The sequence below is a fragment of the Brachionichthys hirsutus genome, unplaced genomic scaffold (assembly GCF_040956055.1).
Source record: "Brachionichthys hirsutus isolate HB-005 unplaced genomic scaffold, CSIRO-AGI_Bhir_v1 contig_176, whole genome shotgun sequence".
In the NCBI taxonomy this organism is placed as follows: domain Eukaryota; kingdom Metazoa; phylum Chordata; class Actinopteri; order Lophiiformes; family Brachionichthyidae; genus Brachionichthys; species Brachionichthys hirsutus.
The window spans coordinates 58,994-79,615 of NW_027180392.1; the positions used below are offsets into that span (position 1 = coordinate 58,994).

Genomic DNA, 20,622 nt, shown 5'->3' on the forward strand with positions numbered 1-20,622 from the left:
CACAGCGGTCGCTCGACTTTCCTTCCAATCAAGAACGACTAAAACTCTCTTGGAATTCCTATTGATCTGCACATGAAGCTGTTCTATCTGTAAGTTCAGTTCTGTCAGGATGTGCTGATGGTGTGTAGCAAGTGATTCACGAAACACAAGAACTGAAGTATTTTCCCTGAAAACAATCCCTGGCTCCTTAAAATGTGTTTCCAAATACCGACTGCTTTGCACTAATAATGTTTGATCTTCAGGAGCACAAATACAGATATGTAGGTTAATTATAACGTATAAAACTGTGCCTTTGTATATTTTCAGCAGTTTATCGTGCCTGTTTTTCTGTAATTGGGTTGAATATTTAATATCAATCTAAAGTACAGTGGCTGCGGAGCAGGCGTGGGTGTGTGTCAGGTGTTTAGTCAGCAGTATTTCAGTACGGATGAAGGGCTGGAGGAGGATAGGAATGCCGCTGACCGCATTTCCCGACAATAAAAGCATTCTGTGCTGTTATTCTGTCCTCGTGATCGACTGCCTGTCTCTCTGCTCTCGGTGTCTGTCTCTGCATCTGTGCCATTTTGGTCATCCCGTCTGTGTGCTTATCTGTCTTGCTGGAGTCTCGCCCATATCTTTCTGTTTGGACTGAACCGAAAAGCAAAGAAGCAGAAATAAGGACCTCAAAAGTTGACGTATAAACGTTGACATTTTTTTTTACTATCGTAATATCTTTGTGCATATAATTTTCAGATTTTCTATTAGTCCTTTTGTTCCAGACGTATAATTAATGTTATTGTTTACAGACTGCATTACAATCGTAACAAGTAAATAAGCATTAAAATGATTCGTGTGATGATAATTAATCCTCTTGTGACATATTGGATCCATTGACGATGAAGGAAGGCCGAGAACAAGATCGTTAGAAATACAGAGAACAATGCCAAGCAAAAGCAAAACCCCGAGAAAGATGGAGCGAAGGAAGGACACAAATTAGAATTGATTATAGAAAGGCAAGAATGCAGAGCGGTGACAGAGGGTGCGTGCTCATAGAACTGAAGCAGTGGCTAATCTGTCAGGGATTAACATGTTAGAATGCTACCATCCGAGGGAAAGTCTCGCTCTCTCTCTCACACACACACACACACAGCCAAACTCAGAGCCTTTTAATCCCACACTGTCCTGGCAGTGAGCGAGTAGCTTTAAAGCACGGATGCACCGACTGCAGCTTCAATGGAGCCGAGCACACAAACACAGCTGGGCTGCTGAGTCTGTAACTCACGCTGCAGCGATGTGGACCAGAGGACGGGGGGCACTGTCCTTGTCCTCCACGTCCTCTCTCTGTTAATAGCCATGCATCCTGTATCCATGGCTTTCTGTGTAACACACCTGATCCACTTTTGATCTCATAAATGCCTCTAATATTGGGGTGTCAGAAAGGAAATACATGCAGGGTGGATGGAGAAAGGAATGCAACCATATATGAGTCCATTAATATGGACCCCCCCCCCCCCACACACACACACACACACCTCCTCCTCTCCTCCTTCCTCCTTTCACCTCCTGCATCTCTGAGTTTGTCTCATTGGCGTCGGTGGACCAGCCAATCAGAAAAAAAAAAAAAAAAAAAAGAGGATGCGGCACCATCGCGATGAATACGCACGCGCTACAGCCAATGAGCTCAGGGATGGTGGGCGGAGCTCGCGTTCAGGCCCGCCCCCGCCCCGCCCCTCCCCTCACGGCTCCTCCCCTGCTGCTTCCTGGGTTTTCTCTCACACGCACTGAGAGCCCGGAGCTGATTCGGCTAAGATTCTTCGCTGCATTGGAAGCGGCCGCCTTTTATAAACACCCCAAACTGAATTCAGGCGTTTGAGGGATTGTGTGATCGAAGTAGAACCAGAGCTCACTTTGGCTTTATTTGTTTTACTGATTCTTGTTGGATTTATCTCCATCGGACTGTAGGTGAGCGTGTGCGTGTGTGCGTGCGGGGGGGTGTATGTTGTGCTAGTGAAGGAGGACCAGGATGATTGCAGCCCAGCTACTAGCCTACTACTTCACGGAACTGAAGGATGATCAGATTAAAAAGGTGAGTGCCCCCCCCCCCCCCCAGACTGGGATGAGGAGAGAGGAAGGGTCACAGAGTTTATTCTAACTTTGCCTTTCAGCGCTATTCTATGTCTCTAGCAGGATGGGGGGGGGGGGGTTCTCCATACACAACTAGAAAAAGACAATCAGAGATTGCAGACCCTCGCCTCCAGTAGACTATTCGATCTTGTGAGACAGTTATGGCATTTGAAATGTAAATGTGAGCAAAACCCTGTTGTGTATTCCACCTCAACAGTTTCTTTATGTGTATGTACATATGTACTACATACTAGATAATATACTGAACAATTACTACATAGACAGACAAACCGATAAGAGACAATGGTAAACAGGGCTTCTGGATCAGAGGGGCCAAACCTGCACTAGCTTGCTGCTCCGGAATGGGAAAAGATGCAACTACAACTGTAACATATATGAAACTAGAATGAACTATGAGTGTGCACACCAAATGTGAAGTCTCTAGCTCCAGAACTGAGGTCAGGATGGACTCCTGAAAAATGCAGATTTTAGAATGAAAATTAGCTCTCAGATCCGGATCACAATCCGGATCACAATCCGGATCACAATCCGGATCTGAGATCCGGCCGAAATTAGTCATGGTCATAGACCTTTAAGGAGTACTTATGTGTGATTTTTTTTCAGATCCATACCGCCATATGTTTTGAAGAAATTAAGAAAAATGTCAAAAAAGTGCCCTATCTCACAATGTTAAAGAATCCTTTAAAACATTCTAGAATCTGGATCCAGATCCGAATCAACGCCATTCTCGGGGAGGACCGAACCACGGACAGACCCTTGCTTGTGTAAAAATTTCAAGTCGATTGGGTTACTAGTTTTTGAGTTATGCGCGCGGACAGACAAACAAACAAACAGACAGACAAACAAACCCAATTGCAATACTCTCGCCTCTCCTTCGGCGAGGGTAATAATCCATGAGATCATTTTTTACAGTGGACTCAGGGGTCTGTAGTTAGATGTGCAAAAAAAGACAACGCTACTGTGTTGTTGGGGTTAATACCAAGTAATACTACGTGCTCATCTACACATCTGAGGTGTCTCCTCCATCTGCTCCTCCTCAATGATCATCCCATGCAGCAAAAGTCAATGAGTGCACAATCGACATAATTCCCAAGTGTCTTATTAGTGGCCGGTTCCTGACTGGAGCAGGAATGTTTGTTCGTCATAATGATCTCGCCTCTGGTGAGAAAACTCGCTGAACCAGTCGCACTTTTCCAGAGCATTGTTTGCCTCGTGGGTGAGTTTTAGAACGCGTTGGGCTTTTCCCGTCTGTCATGCTCCTCCGGTGCTCCTTGAGTGAATGTGCTGCCATCTTTAAAGGCTGTCCCTTTACGCCTATAGCAGCGTTCTCACCCCCAGATAAACGGACCAATCTTCATTCGTACGACGCACAACGCACAAAGGGATGCCATCCATAGGCGTACCCAACAAGTATAAGATCAGAGTCAATAAAGAGAAACGGCGTTTGATCAGGATCAGGTGTAAACACGACACGCCTCGCTCGCTGACCGTCCTGCTGTCTCTCTGCTGCCCTAAAATAGGCCGGCTTTGAGCCATGTGACCAGAGGTGATGGGAGGAGGAGGAGGCTTACGCGCCATCGTGCCCACTCACTCGCACACTGTGCCAGGTGTGAGGCTTATTGTGTGGCTTTTGTATTGGCCTCGGGTGGTGAAACTGTGAGATGGCGTTGGTGGGACAGAAGTGGTGGGACGTGAAATCCCATAATCACTCCTGTGTTTTCAGACAAACTGTGCGTCCCACAATCAGCTGTGTGTGTGTGTGTGTGTGTGTGTGCCGGTCTACTGCAGTGTCCTTCACTGGGGTACATGAAGTGAAGGTGCAGTGTTGGAGGACATCACACACACACACACACACACACACACAGCGGCGTCGGGTTTCATTACTTCCGTGAATGACTTCAAAGTGACGTGTACCTTTCAAGCGGAGCAGGGAGGACTGTGGGAGCGTTGTGGTGAGCTGGTGAATGTCGTCTTCCGGTAACTTGAACCGAGCTCCAGGTGATGTCATAGCGCGTTATGACATCATACGGTCTCTCCTCAGCAGTGGATGAATGAGCCCAAAAAAAAGGGCAAAATTAATTCTGATGAGAATCCACTGTGGGCGGTAGCGCGGCGTCAAGCATTGTCCTGCTATAATAAAGTGCAGAGTCATCGTCCAGTGATGCTACCCCTTAAAGTCAAACCTTCTGAAAGTCTGAATGTAGCGTCTCTTTTTACTTTTAAATGTATACTTATTATAATACCACAAATGTTCTTTTATGCCCAATGGAGTAAATGTCCGTTGTTTTGTAACACCGCAGTGTTCCCACTATAAAATCATCTTTACTCACGCCCAGACTGACTCATTGCCAAACGGAACAGAGCCGCTGAGGAAATATTGTAAATGCGTGACTTAAGAAACAGGAAGTTGCAACATTCCAACACGATACCTATTACGAGGTGTGAGTAATAAACGATCACAGAGACGTGCTCATGCTTGTGTAAGTTAATAACAATGTACAGTCTTGTGTGTGACATCATATTGGAATGTGGTGACTTCCTGTTTTATCTTCTTTTAATCACTAACCAGAAAAAGATCAAAATTTGACAGTGGCAGGCATTTTTCAGGCGACACAGCAATTTACACGATCAGTAATCGATTAGATTCCCATTAGCAGTGATTAGCAGTCATCCTCCTCATCGATTGGCATAAACCTGGTGATGTCATCGTGCCTACTTTCTTCAGCAGGGTCTGAGGACGTTCACTACAATTATGTCTGCAGGATTTATTACCACCAGGAATGATGGTGTGAATATTTGTGTCTCTGAATGTTACTATGGCGACACATTGACCTGCCTTGCTGTGATTGGCTTGGTTTGATCCATGGCATCTCTCACATATAGTCGATCGGTGCTACACGAGATTCATCATGCCAAGCCAGTCCAATGCAGAAGAAGAAAGAAGGCGTAGAAAGATTCGTTGAGTATTGCTCTTGATGCTCGTATTGTGGAGAAACTCTGGGATCCTGACGGCCTGTGATGTCATGTGATGCAACATCCTGATAACGACTCAACACCGAGTCTCCTGTTATGTGTCACGCTGATGATGCTGTTCTTTTTTTTTTATTATCTATTGACTGTACGTGACCAAGTTATGATGTTTTGCGTTATCGGTCTGTTTGCAGTAAGGCAATATAATTAGTTTCACTCTGATTCATTTATGTTTAGTTTCAGGAAGTGGTGAGTTGAAACTTTTATGGAATGGAAAATGATCGTATTGGTTCGCTATCGGTTACCGCCGTCTCTCCACTGCGTGGAACCGGTTTTCCTGGGGGAGTCTATCCCAGCTGACATTGGAAACAGAGAAAGAGATATTATTGAAATAATACAAAATAGTTTTGTGAAAATTCCCCCCCGATTTCAACTGGAGTTGTTTCCTCGGGTACTAAAGATAGAACAAATCTGTTGACCTGCTCCGATGTGGAATTGACTCGGCTATGAGACGACGCTTGTTAGAAATCTCTATCTCTAATATTAAACACCCAGTAGGCCAAGTGTGCCCCCATTTAAAAAACAAATCTTGATAATATCCGCAATCCTGATCTGATCCGGATGAAATTCGTTGGTAAGACAGAGGTCACTGCCCTACATGATTGGTTCAAATCCCATAAACTTCGGTCAATATGTAAACGAGAAATTGAGGAACAAATTTTGAAGCTCTATTTATTGCAACGTTAAGGAAAATTTCAAGTGATCCAGAATCCCAGTTCTCTTCTGGATCATCGCCAAAATGTAATCATCTGTTCCCAACACTTTCTGAAAATGTCATCAAGATCCGTTGGTAGCTTTATGTTGCTAACAGACAGATAAACGCCGGCGAAAACATAACCTCCTTAGCAGAGATGGAATATGGACCAGTCAGAGGATAACACTAAAATGCGTGCTTATTTTTCAGATCGATAAGTACTTGTACTCCATGCGTTTCTCCGATGAGACGTTGCTGGACATCATGAAGCAGTTTCGCAGGGAGCTGATCAAAGGGCTGGGCCGGGACACCAACGCCACGGCTGCACTGAAGATGCTGCCAACGTTTGTGCGATCAATACCTGACGGCTCAGGTCGGTGCCTTCAACCTTCATCGCAACCATGGTTACAAAAACATTCCAGTCTCAAACCCATTTTGTCACATGACACCATGCATTTATCACATAATCTGCACTCAACCCCCCCCCCCCCCCATCTTTTTACTGGTACTAACTGTTTTACATTCCTTTCATTCAGCAAACATGACCTGACCTGTTTTCAACGTGCAGCAAAAGATCACAAAGACAACATGGCGCATTGTGTACTTCCAGGGCGTGTTAATAACCACATCTGGCTTAAACATGGGTTTTACCCAGAACTTCTCCAGAACATCTTCTAAAGCGTGTGCTAACTGCGACGCGGACGTTTCACTTTGATGTGTTTTTGTTCTGGACCGCAGAGGAGTGAGGGCTGCCTGGAAACAGACTAAATGTGCAATTAGTTCATAGCTACCGCCTGCTTTATCTCTTCTTATCAAAAGTCACGACGCTCTCAGAGTCGGATGCTAATGAGTTGTGACAAGCAAAGGCAGCTGTAATTCTATATTTATCCATTGGGCTAGGTTTAAGGTTACGGCTTACCGAGCTCATTTGATGGACATAGTTACTGTTTCAAACTGTTTCTGTCTTCATCGTCTTATCGGCAGAGAAGGGAGACTTCATTGCCTTGGATTTGGGAGGGAGCAACTTCAGGATCCTCCGTGTCAAAGTGAGCCACGAGAAGAAGCAGACCGTTCAGATGGAGAGTCAGATCTACGACACGCCAGAGGACATCATGCACGGCAGTGGGGCGAGAGTATGTTCACCCTGAAACGCACGCGAACGCAGTTCTGTCAGCTCAACCTGAGAGAACCCGTCTCCCTCCTGCCACCAGCTGTTCGACCACGTGGCAGAGTGTCTCGGGGACTTCATGGAAAAGCACAACATCAAAGACAAGAGACTTCCAGTGGGGTTCACCTTCTCCTTCCCCTGCCAGCAGAGCAAACTAGATGAGGTAAAACAAACTGATCTATCGATCCAGATGCCCGATCAAAATGTTTCAGTCGATGTTTTTTGCATCTGCAGTTTGCTGTGTCGCAGACCACTTTCCATCTGTTGTCTTTTATTCAAAATGTCCTCTGTCTCTTTGCAGGGCTTTCTGATAACGTGGACTAAGCGTTTCAAGGCCAGCGGAGTGGAGGGATTGGATGTTGTCAAGCTGCTCAACAAAGCTATTAAGAAGCGAGGAGTGAGTCCTGGTTAATCCTTTTTTTTTTTTACACTTCTGCACTATGAAAAAAATTAAATAAATAAGTATTTGTCCTCAAAAAAATGTACTAACTTTGTTTCAGGATTATGATGCTGACATCATGGCAGTAGTAAACGATACTGTGGGAACAATGATGACCTGCGGCTTCGACGACCAGCGATGTGAAGTCGGCATTATTGTCGGTAATTCAACGTTTAAATAGTGACGTAATCAACCAAATTCAACCGTGTGTATGACATTCTAGTAAAAGGACCAACCCAGAAAAATACCCGCTGTCCGTTTAATGAGTTTAAACGTCTGGGGGCTCTGCTGTTTCCCTGTGTGAAGGCACTGGCACCAACGCGTGCTACATGGAGGAGCTGCATAACATCGACCTGGTGGAGGGCGACGAGGGCCGGATGTGTGTGAACACTGAGTGGGGGGCCTTTGGAGACGACGGCAGGCTAGAAGACATCCGGACCGAGTTCGACAGGGAGATAGACCGAGGCTCCATAAACCCCGGAAATCAGCTGTAGGTCAAACCGAAGCGTCGTTAATCTTTATGCTAGAAGAGAAAAGCCGAGTGTTGGCATCTTCATCTATTCCAGAAGAGATATTTGTCAGGGAAAGTGTACATAATGAGAATAATAAAAGATTCCTTTTGCCACTGCGTCACAGATTTGAGAAGATGGTCAGCGGCATGTACTTGGGGGAGCTGGTACGTCTGATCCTGGTGAAGATGGCCAGAGACGGCATGCTGTTTGAGGGGAGAATCACCCCCGAGCTGCTCACTATGGGGAGGATTGAAACCAAACACATCTCCGCCATAGAAAAGTGAGCATTCGTACTATTGATTGGGTTGAAAATCAAATCGTAAAATACATAAATGGCACCATTTTGGATATATATTTTTTCCAGTTTGTTAAATGCTCTTTGTCCTTCCTGGTTAGGAGCAAGGAGGGGTTATCCAAGACCAGAGAGATTTTATGCCGACTGGGTTTGGAGCCCACGACTGAAGACTGCATTTCTGTCCAGCATGTGTGTATCAAGATGCCTTTTAAATTAGAGACACTGTCTCCCTAGTATACTCCAGTATTTTTATGCTGTACTTTCAAACTATTGAAAGTAATTATCAAGCATCAAAGTTATGTTGCAGTTTCAGTGTATTTTGTTTAATATTTCCATATATATAAATATTGCTTACTTCCTGGTTTTATAGCAGCCATTTTTAAATCTTCTTCTTGCCCCTTCTGCTTTTAGGTTTGCACCATTGTGTCTTTCCGCTCTGCCAACCTGATAGCCGCCGCGCTGGCGGGCATCCTGCTGAAGCTAAAGGACAACAAAGGCGTGACGCGCCTCAGGACCACCGTGGGCATCGACGGGTCTCTGTACAAGATGCACCCACAGTCAGTGACGACGATATTGAAGATGGAATAAAACTGTGTGCATTTGCTGCTCTGCTTTGTGTCACGCGTCTCACTGAAACACAAAACTCTGATATATCTATTTAAGGTATGCCCGCCGTCTTCATAAGGCAGTCCGTCGTTTGGTTCCGGACATTGATGTCCGGTTCCTCCTATCAGAGAGCGGCAGTGGAAAAGGAGCAGCCATGGTGACGGCCGTGGCTTATCGACTGGCCGAACATTCACGAGAAATCGCCCAAACGTTGTCTGAATTCCGTCTGACGACCGAACAGCTGCTGGAGGTGAGGTCGGCGGGATGCGGCAGTGGTTTGGTTTGTCTAGGTGTGTGTGTGTGTGTGTGTGTCTGTGCATGTCTCTTTGTGTGTTACTGCTTAATATGTAAATGTCTTCAGGTAAAGAAGAGAATGAGAGAAGAGATACAAAACGGCCTTTCAAAGACCACGCATGACTCTGCTGCTGTCAAAATGCTGCCAACCTTTGTACAAAGCACTCCTGATGGAACCGGTAACACACAAAAACACACAAAAACACACATATTCAGGATCGAAGATTTAACGCATGAGCAATGTGAAAAAAAAAGACATTATTTCCAAAATGCAGACGAGGATTTCTCTTTTTTCTCGCTGACCTTCTCTCAGTTTGTTCTTGTGGAGCAAATATTAAATGCATCTTATATTGCGCGATTGACGTATCTATCCGTCTTTCAACCCGTCTTGTCATCCAGAGAACGGCGACTTCTTGGCTTTAGATTTAGGAGGAACCAACTTTCGAGTTCTGCTGGTCAGGATTCGTTCTGGTAAGAAGAGAACAGTGGAGATGCACAACAAGATCTACGCTATTCCTCTGGAGGTGATGCAGGGCACGGGAGAGGAGGTGAGATCCGTCCCGTCCGTCTGCGTTGACGTGATGAGACGCTACATTCAGACTCTCAGAAGGTTTGACTTTAACTACCTGCTGCGGTGGCATTATTAGTTAGATCAGGACACTGGCTGGAGCTCGTTCTATATGGGACAGCTACCCGAGCCTGAAACCGCACTCTGCTCCTCTGACAACCTGTAATATCATATGCAACTCCCCCCCCAGACCAGTGCTATAAATAGAAATGTATATTTCTATATTTTAAACAAGTGAGACACGATTAACGTCTACCGTTTTATCATTCAAACCTCAAACATCTGCATTCACGGTCGTACTGCGTCTGTTATTCCTCTCCTCCAGTTGTTCGATCACATCGTTCAGTGTATCAGTGACTTCCTGGACTACATGGGAATGAAGAACACTCGTCTTCCTCTGGGTTTCACCTTCTCCTTCCCCTGCCGGCAGACCAGCCTCGATGCTGTGAGTACGCAACCCTCCATTCCGCTCTGATGCTCTACGCTGTCGCTTACTTGCCTGAGGGGGGGTATCATGCGAACCAGCAGAACTAGTTTATTTAATTTCTATCCTCACGGCATGAGAAGACAATGAAAAAATGCTCGCGTGAATGTGTGCAGGGCATCCTTTTGACGTGGACCAAAGGATTTAAAGCCACAGATTGTGAAGGAGAAGATGTCGTGGGACTTTTGAGGGACGCCATAAAGAGGAGAGAGGTAGAATATCAGGCGCAGCATCACTCATTGTCCACGGCGGGCGCTGCTGTGCTGCATTGTAATTCTATGTTTTTACGCCTATATTTGAAATGCTTTTCTACAGGAATTTGACCTGGATGTAGTAGCCGTAGTGAACGACACGGTAGGAACCATGATGACCTGTGCCTATGAGGAGCCCACCTGCGTGATTGGGCTCATTGCCGGTTGGTTTCCCCTTTTGTTTATTGACTCTTGTTGATTCACCCCGTATAAGGATTTCTTTTACTCTATTCATCCAACGTGTTTCAAATCTAGGCACCGGCAGCAATGCTTGTTACATGGAGGAGATGAGGAATGTTGAAATGATCGAGGGCGATGAGGGACAGATGTGTGTCAACATGGAGTGGGGGGCTTTCGGAGACAACGGATGCCTTGATGACATCAGGACGGAGTATGACCGCATCGTTGACGACTTCTCCCTCAATTCAGGCAAACAAAGGTTAATGAGTCAAATTGTAAATATAAAGCCTGAATGCTTTGGATTCCTACCTGTGTGTATATATATATATATATATATATATAGGTAGTATGTGTGGATGCATGCTTATGTCTGTGTTTTTTGCTTGCATACGTTGTGTACAGATATGAGAAAATGTGCAGTGGGATGTATCTTGGTGAAATTGTGCGGAACATCCTGATCGATATGACCAAAAGAGGATTCCTGTTCAGAGGGCAGATTTCAGAAACACTAAAGACCAGAGGCATCTTTGAAACCAAATTCCTCTCACAGATAGAGAGGTAAGAAAACCCCCAATCAAACTGTGTTTCTGTTGCAGGATGAGTGGAAAAATATTGTGGATTTTTGTCTGTCTGGGAAACTGTCTAGTTTTAACGCTGCATCGCATTGTTATCTTTGCTTCTTTCACTGCCAGTCGACTGACGTCCCTCTAAAATTCAACATGCATTTTAGATTCATTCATTTCCCCACTGCTAATGATTCATTCTCTCTCCAGTGACAGATTGGCTTTGCTGCAGGTGAGATCCATCCTGCAGCACTTGGGGCTGGACAGCACCTGTGATGACAGCATCATAGTCAAAGAGGTACGAGTGATATTCACTATAGTGCATAACAAAGCATTAATGATTCAATGATCTTCTAATATTCACTTGTGTTTTCTAAAGGGCCGTGTTTCAGTGTTCATCCAGCTCAACTGCTCAGAATATTTCCTGACTAATCTTGAACCTTTTAGCTTTTCTGCTTGGAGATAGAAAATAAAAAATACACTTAGTTGCAGGTTTATTCAGTCCATTTCAGTCTCTTATACGTTTCCTGCAATACCACCTGCTTTAAAAAAAGAATGTTCAGTTGTTGAAATAGTTTCAGCGAGGTCTTGATTCAACTTTGTAGCCTTTGACAAATATATCTACTATTTTTCCACTCCATTTAAATCAGTGAAGGGTGTCTGAAAAGCAGAAAGGCCTCTCGACACTGTTTTCACACTTGCCTTGTGAAAGAGGAAGCGCATATGTGGCTAGACCAAAGTTAAGCTTTATCTATTTCATCCCATCCGTGGAGCGATGTGATGTTTTCTTGCCCAGCAAATCAAACAATCTGTTAAGCATTAAGCAATGACGATGCTTTTGTCTTCCGTTGCCACACAGGTGTGTGGAGCCGTGTCGCGGCGCGCAGCTCAGCTGTGTGGGGCAGGAATGGCAGCCGTGGTGGATAAGATCAGGGAGAACCGAGGACTGGACCATCTGAAAATCACTGTAGGGGTAGACGGGACGCTCTACAAACTACATCCACAGTGAGTCACACACGTCTAACGTTGGACCCACCAGGCTATGCTCTCTGTGTCTTTTCTAATATCCGCTACTGACACATTCTTCTCAGTTGCGTAACGACAGGAATTGTTTAGCGTCATTACTGATTTTTGCAAGCGGTGAACTGAACACAAAGCCACTAGTTGGACATCACGATGATTACACGAGGTACGAGCCAATGGCAGCTCAGAAAATGTCCGTGTTCACATTTAAAAAAAAAATCTTGTTCATCTCATGGTGAAGGCGATCAGACGAGAGATGAAACGTTTTTCACTGTGTCGTTAGTGTTGACCCTCCAAAAAGCAAAACCGCCGCCGCTTATAGCAGCGATCGTGCACGACCTGCTCAACAACACAAGGTGCTGCAGGCTAAATAAAGCCTCTCACTCTGCCTCCATTCTTTTTATCTCGCTGATTTGGTCTCGTATCATAGACATATCGCCACATCATTTTCCCATAACCATATCATACGACTATGTGGTCATTTATACTGGCTTAGTTTTCCCAAGTTGATCCAATGTCCACTTCTCTGTACTCTCTTCTGTTTAGTTTCTCCAAGATCATGCACCAGACGGTAAAGGAACTGGCTCCTCAGTGTAAAGTTAACTTCCTGCTGTCAGAGGATGGCAGCGGGAAAGGAGCGGCGCTCATCACAGCGGTGGGCTGCCGGATGAGACAGGCACTGAACAGTAAATAGGAGACACGTGCTCTGTCTCGCTCTGAAATGTCCCCATTTGACAAAGTCTTACCTCTGTTCTGTCCCCTTGTCTCCTTTCCTCCTGAATCAAACAATATAAATGATTAGCACTCCAGCAGCTGCTTTAGCCCATCAACGGAACGGGACTGACAGAGGGAGGATGTAGCTTTCTCTGCCGTCATGTTGCAGCCATGTTTGTAGTCAGATAATTAACCGATGCAATGAGATTCAGACTGGTAGAGCTTTTGCAGTTGTTGTTGTTGTTTTATTTCAGAGTTTGAGATTAATATAAAATAGGAAATCTTCTTTAACAAATATACAGAGCCCACATTCTCCCATGAACTGCTCTTCATCGCCATCTCGAGGATTCCTCTTATAACTGCTGTCTGCTACAATTAAGGAGTTCAACAGTTAAAAGGCAGTTTCCTCAAAGCGCCGGAGAGAAAGTTTAACATTTTTACAGATTTAGGATTAAAGATGTGATGACCAAAGGCTATCTGCTGTTGGACCAAGGATGTGAGTTGATATTTAAGTGTTTAATGAGATGAAAGGGAATATGTTTTTGCTTTAAAATGTTAAATATCTTACCCATAAATAATACAATGTACAAGCAATGTTATGCATATGTTGTTGCTGTTTATTCTATTTTTATATTGGAAAATGTTTGAAAAAAATGCTACTGCATTAATGATGCACAAAGGAAGTCGTTATTGCAGTAGAAATTTGTATCAGAGGACAGTTTTACTGTAAGACGTTGACAGAAGAGGCATTTGTGTAGTGTAGGATCTGCAGGGAAAGCCATGTCATGCGCTTGCTAAATGTGCACATGTGGTCTAATTTATTACCAGAATCTTATTCCATTATATTCTCCACTGTAAAATATGTCCACAAAGTACTTGTATTTTTATTATTTATAGAAATGCAGGTGATGGTACTGATTACATCTGTTTTTAACTTGCTATTGTCTTAAGAATACTTGCTGGCCTCATCATCACAGTGAGACTTAATGGTTGATTAGCAACCGCCATGAAACTGGAATGTGGTGCTAACAGGAATGCCAGTGATACACAAGGCCAAAAGGAGAATGTGGTAACTGGAACTTCATGGGAATACAGCTCATCCTTCTACTCACTGTATACTGTACACTTAGAGGCACAAGAGACTTAATATGAACTACTTTATTGTCTGTGTGAGTAGCACAGGTCATATCTATTTTTCTCTTTAACATAATTCCATGATTGCTTTCAGTCATCATCAAAATTCTAGTGTTCACTAGCTTTTAATTAAATTGTCATTTAATTGTAGAGATATTTTTTGTTATGTTTTTCCTCCATTCTTTAAGACAAACACATTTCAAGTCTGGATAATTTGAAACGGATTTTTTTTCTCCAGGGATGGATATTTATGATGCTACAGTACATTTACTTTGTCAACTACATGGTTTGGAGGGACAGATGAGCACAAGCTAAACTAACCGAATAAAGACGGTCTCCAGCAGGACCAGGTTGTCAGAAAGCCAGTTCTATAACAGATGTCTTATTGTTATCTTGGGTCGTGTTCACAAACCTGAATCTGATCAACGGTCAGCAAATAAAGACAAACCTGTGTAGCTCTGATGTTCATAGATTATTATTTTTTTGTACCGTTCATTGATTTTAATTGTTGGTGAACTTTATACTCTCCAACAGGCAAAAATAAAAAAGAGCACCAACACACAGAATATCATGACATCCCATTTAACAGATCAGAACGCCGATTCCAATTAAAACAACTAAAAAGCACTCAAATAAAATCAATTGCGACACATCAACAATAAAGAAGGATACACAGTGAAATACATACAATTTACAGGCACTATTTGTCTAGTGAACAGAACAGCCAATATGTGGCTGCATCACGTTTCTTTGGCTGCTGAGGAGCCCGAATGGGCGCCTCATCAGCCTCAGTGTATGTCTACCAGTGTTTTCAATAGGCTATGACAAACCTATTATGCCACATATTAATGACTACTTTCCATGTGATGATTTAAAATCATCAAAACATGACAAGGATTTTACAGAATTTACAACAGTCCCGTGGTTCAATTTTAAGTCCACCCAATGACACCTAATAATCACTTACGATACTATTCTCAGCTAATGACAGTGTTGCATTTCATATCTGAGTGTTCTAAGCAGCGATTACATTTGCATTCTTATTTAGACTCTGCTGTACACTGACTAAAGAAAATAGTACAAACCAGTGAAAGTAACATACAAAAGTAACAAGTAGCATACTGCATGCACACTATGTGTCCGATGAATGAATAGTAATATACATAAAGGATGAAGAATAATAAGGGAGATTCAGCAATGATTGTAAAATAAACGGGCTGGTAAATTGAGATTCCTTCACATATTCTGTTATTTATCCTTTATTCTGAAGTTTGATTCTATTTTGCAAGAGATCGATCAGGTGTATGACTGTAGTTGAAGTTTTTTGTGATGACAGTGGTACTATCAGGAAAAAAAGCTCCATTACTAAATGTGTAACGTCTGAGAAGTCCTGACTAAGAGCAAACTCTAACAATGCCGTAAGTCTCTGGTGTAGCCTCCATTGACAGCTGTTATGACCACTTTGGCAAAAAAAAGAAAGAAAACCAAAGCATCCATCAGCTTCGTACTCACCTTAAATCAAATACCTACAGTATTTAAATAAGACGGGTGATAGTACAAAGTCCAGAGAACAATCAGCACTTTTCTTCCCACAATGCAGACAGTCATCCAAATATCTCAACTCTGGCTGGCTCTCCTTTGTTCCAATGGCTGCAGTCTCTGGAGCTCCTGCAGCTATAGGAAACCCTTGATTTGATTCATCGGTCAGTGGGTAGGTCTGTGCTGCATCAGTTTGGAAGCTGCTTTATCACCAGGCATCTTTGTTTTCTGTGGGCTGTATGTTTTTGACGTCTCATATTTAGGGATGCAAATGTTTTTTTCGCTCTCCGTTTTTGGGTCAAAGGCGTTGGTTTTGATGGAGGCGTTTGCGTACGCACTTTCTTTGCGGTGGCTGCGTGTCATGGTGACTCTGAAGATGTGTGTGTGCTGCAGTTCCATCCTATCCTCCTCCGACACTTTGATGAAGGGGCACCAGGCAAATGCGTGACGGAAACCCGCACGAAACCTACAAAAAGGATGTCAGAGTTGGTGTTTGATGGAATGATGGGATTTCCTGGATATGAATGTGCCGCTTACCTTTGGTTCAGGCAGCAATAAATGATGGGGTTGTACATGGTTGAACTCATCGCCAACCAGAATATGGCCAGATACACCTAACGGGGAAAGACGGTAAGCTGCAATATAAGAAAACAAAACCGATTAAAACAAACAATGGGCTCATGGGCAGCAGCCGACCTGCTGGATGTAGTGTTCTTTATAAATCTCCTTGTTAAATGATCCCAGTATGAAGTAGACGTGATAGGGCAGCCAGCACATGGCGAAGGTCACCACCACGACGACCATCATCTTCACCACCTAGATGAAGAAGAAGAGAAAGAATTTTTTAACTTCAGCTATGACAATCTGAGCTCTTGGGTAACAGTGAGATGCATTAAAGGGTCACAGAAGGAGAACGGACCAAGGCACAGCACCTTTCTCTTTGCTGTTATCTGGTTGTGATAATGGTCTGTCGCCTCTCCGGGGATGCGCCCACCCCAAAGCGACCGACCGACTAAACTGTAGGTCACAAGCATCACCAGCAGAGGAAGCAAGTAGATCAGCAATATCACCGCATACTGGTAACTGCAAACAGAGGAAGAGCGATTCTTACATCTCGTGATAATATTTACATGAATATTTATTATATGTCTTAGGCATCGTTGGTTGTGAGTCTTCATCTTCTGAAGAGTCCCTCTGGTTGATTAGAATATACTCTTTACTTCCACCTACGTTGGTATTTAAATGTGGAGGCATGATATCCTATGGCACGGAAAATTCTAACCTTTTATATCAAACAGTCCTTGAAAATTACAATCTGTAATGCTCTATTTTTGACCTGTCGTGTTGCAGCTGTTACTGCGTGTTTTTTGTATTCATATCTTGTTCTTGCACCTTAGTTGATGTGTTCCTCCGTAATCGCCAGGCCAGTCAACCATGCACACGGTCCTGGGGTAGTAAAATTGTGTCACGCTGTAGTAGCACTGAGGGAAAGCCAGTAAAATGGCCACAATCCAAATAAGGGCAATCACAACCTTTGTAGAGGTTGAGGAGAGGCGGGGCTTTAGAGGATGGATGATGGCCATGTACCTAAAAGAGAATAAGAAGGTTTATCCTTTCAGAGCTAAGTGTTAAACCATCAGAAATGTAACGTTCAACTCTCATAGTCTTTAAAAATAACAGACTCTTTTGTGTTTCTGTCTGGTAGACATGGAATCCAGTGTGCTAAAAATAAATTAAAATGACTGCATACATTTATTAATTCCAATTGAAACGCTTAAAGCCGGTGATTTAACATTTCAGAATAATATGAAGAAGAAATGTGTTAACCATAGTGAATTTATATTGTTTAAATCTCCTGTATGAATAAAATTATCTGAATCTTTAAGAACAAAAAAAAAAGAAATATATGCATGAGGATGTAAAATGTATTAAATTCTAATTAAAAATATGGATTAACATATTTATCAATCTAGTTTGTCCACTGATGGCAACTGTGTTTTATCAACAAGGCTGCAATGATCCCAATAAAGGTTATTAATATTGATATGCTTAATATTATCAGCATCATCCATTATAGTCAAATTATTCCTCTATGACTGTGAATTATATATTGGAATATTTGAGGATCAAATCAGTATATTTAACTTACTGTGACCCTTTTTTGATAAATGTGAAATTTGGCATCAAATAGTTTGCATTAGAGGTGTAATTTGTTTATTTATCTAACTGTTGCTTCATTTTTATTAACAAATGTGTTGATTGAACGCAGACTGTACAGTAATGTGGCAATTTAAAGCGCTACTTGATAAGACAACATGCAGCAAAGTTGACTGATTCAGTAAGTGGTCATCCAACCCTTTCTGACTGTTAATGAAGCTCCTAATGGAGTTCTGCAGAAGAAAAGGTGGATCCATCTTCCCATTACTTCCTGTTTGCTTGTATACGAGAGAAAACATTTTCTTGAGTGCTGACTTTTCAATTTTAATGGTGATTTGGATGAGATCATCACCTTAACTGTGATGATCTTCTAACTCATGAAACATCAAATATCTTGATTTGTACTTATTATGGTCTTTGTACAATTTCCAATATAGCTTTTTTCCATTCTTTTTTTTTTTTTTTTTTTACCTGTCCACTGCGATGGCAGCCATTGAGTATATTGATGAAAACATGGCTGTGATGGGAAAAAAGTTTTGAAATCGGCAGTAGCCCAGGCCGAAGTACCAGTCGTTGTGAAGGGCATAGACAAAGTTAAAAACAGTGTTGAATGAGGCCATGGAAACATCGGAGAAGGCAAGATTGACAATGAAGTAGTTGGTGACGGTCCTCATGCGTCTGTGAGCAAGAATGATCCAGATCACTGTGATATTCCCAGTGACAGACACCAAGATGATAAGGGAGTAAGCGATGGCCCAAAGAGCCACCTAGGAGAGGAGAGGAGAAAAATATTCATTAACGCAAAAAAAAAGGCAACACAAATAAAATATCTACATGTTAAATTGTTTTTATGATGAATTTTAATTGTTCCTAAAATAGTTCACTCGTTGGGCATCATTTTTTAAAGAAAACTTCTTACAAATGTATAAGATTTATCTGATGGCAGTAACGTCAATATTTTTTGACGTTATCCTTTCAAATAAAAAAATAAAAAAATAAAAAAATATGCAATGAATACAAAAACAAGCTCAAATGGAAGACATCGTTCTTGTCTTAAAGACTTATCAGGTTACAACAACCAACGTTTTGGAGACAATCTCTCCCGCCCAACATAAATGCTGATTTTATTTCATCATACTCACATTATTGCGCTCTCTTTCATTAATTATGTTAATAATTTCTTTCAGCGTTTCCCCAGCTCAACTCAATCAGAACTTTGTCTTACCTGCCAGTCGGGCTGCTGGAACTGATTCCCGTTCGTCTCGTTTCCGTCCTCCAGCCAGTCGACGGTCGCTGATAAGGGGAATGAAGTGGCCTCCATGTCTCGTTCAACGCCTTGAGTAAGTCTTTGGTCGTCCATGTTTATTTTAAATCCAGGTTCACCTGGTGATACAAATATTCTAACTGTATGCGCGCTATGCGTCATGCGTAATTTGGAACAGAGCTCATTAGTAGTGGTTTCACATCCACTTGTCAAATTACACTGTTGCACCGTTTGGCGCCAGAGTTAATAATCACACACCGAATCACGATTATATCAAGTTCCACAATCTGCTGATACGGAATCTTATTAGCGGCTCCATTTAGTTTTACAAAAACATTTCCTGGCGTGTTCAATAAAACTGACTTTACTTTACATTTGCTTTATATAATATTCCAACAACTGTTGCAGCACAATAAATTCAATAAATAATAGCACACACGATAAATAAAATCCGATGTATTTGGCTAAAGTATACGCAAAACAGTGAATAAATTATGCATTGAAGAAGTTCTGTACAAAAATCATGTAAAATACATGTCAGATTAAAATCATGTAAAATACATGTCAGATTAAAATCATGTAAAATACATGTCAGATTTACCTTCATCTATTTCACCTCTCTGATTTCGCAGTCGTCAGTCCCGCGTCGTTTATTTCGTTCCATATCTCATGATGATGTCCAAAAATGTAACTCCTGCGTAACGGACAACCTGAAACCTGGTCCATCCAATAATCCTTCCAGACATCTCTCTCTCTCTCCTGGAATGTGTTACTAACTGAGTATGGCTCAGGCTACTGAAGGTGACAGAGACGCAAAGACAGGCAAGCACGAGAGAGAGAGAGAGAGAGAGAGAGAGAGATGAATAGAGTCTCTGCAGCCATTCCTGCCTCTAAAATGTTTTCCTCTTCAACATACAGCAGCCTAAAGTTGACACACAGAGAGGTAATGGCTTTGACTAATCTTTTTGTTATACTTGTGGAGATTACGCCTAATCTCTGCTTCCATGCTAAAATGTTCCTTTAATCATGGGCATTCATTTGGATGAATACTACAGGATCTCTATTCTAAAGCATTTGGGTCAGTAAACGTGCACTCCTGCTGCGGCCGCGTTCATGGTGTACATTCTGTGATCGGTTCACTCAGGATCAATGCCTCTGAGGGCTACTTTTGTGGGTTCTAAAAAGTAGAGGGATAAATCAAGTGATTTTATAAATGACTCAAACTACAGAACCTCACGTCACAGGGTTGAAATGGGATTCATCACGAACGCTGATGTCCTTGTGAAGCACGACTCAGAGTTTAACAACTTCTGTCTTTCTTCTGAAACAAGATAAAACATTTTAAAACACCGTTTCTGCACTGATGGTTTTAGAAGGTGAACAAAAATGCCTCCTGAGGTCTTCCGGCAGGTCGCCCCTCGGCCATTCATCAGTCAAACATTAACGCTGAAGGCGCCCAAGCCGTCACAGGAAATCAGGGAGGCAAACATCATCCTTCTATTTAAGTCTGTGTTATTGATTTCATTTTTCTTTACCATTTGTACTCTTTGTTGTCTTTAGTCATGCCATGTTTTAATTGTCCT

The 20,622-nt window shown here is 42.6% G+C and overlaps 2 protein-coding genes across 2 annotated transcripts; one reads left to right on the forward strand and one right to left on the reverse strand.

Annotated features, from left to right (window-relative positions):
* The first annotated feature begins 2,002 nt into the window (after positions 1 to 2,002).
* Positions 2,003 to 14,534, forward strand: LOC137914507 (hexokinase-1-like). Its single transcript, XM_068758045.1, has 21 exons — positions 2,003 to 2,065; positions 6,059 to 6,221; positions 6,833 to 6,981; positions 7,060 to 7,179; positions 7,318 to 7,413; positions 7,517 to 7,616; positions 7,762 to 7,945; positions 8,092 to 8,247; positions 8,364 to 8,451; positions 8,674 to 8,819; positions 8,926 to 9,118; positions 9,230 to 9,341; positions 9,562 to 9,710; positions 10,056 to 10,175; positions 10,331 to 10,426; positions 10,530 to 10,629; positions 10,721 to 10,904; positions 11,048 to 11,203; positions 11,419 to 11,506; positions 12,068 to 12,213; positions 12,778 to 14,534. Exons 1-21 carry the CDS (start codon positions 2,003 to 2,005, stop codon positions 12,923 to 12,925), a joined length of 2,757 nt encoding a protein of 918 aa, XP_068614146.1. The 3' UTR covers positions 12,926 to 14,534.
* A 1,249-nt stretch (positions 14,535 to 15,783) lies between these two features.
* Positions 15,784 to 19,135, reverse strand: LOC137914510 (substance-K receptor-like). Its single transcript, XM_068758049.1, has 7 exons — positions 19,001 to 19,135; positions 18,247 to 18,542; positions 17,011 to 17,205; positions 16,551 to 16,701; positions 16,315 to 16,434; positions 16,156 to 16,232; positions 15,784 to 16,084 (listed from the first exon to the last, which is right to left on the reverse strand). Exons 1-7 carry the CDS (start codon positions 19,133 to 19,135, stop codon positions 15,784 to 15,786), a joined length of 1,275 nt encoding a protein of 424 aa, XP_068614150.1.
* Between the last annotated feature and the right edge of the window lie 1,487 nt (positions 19,136 to 20,622).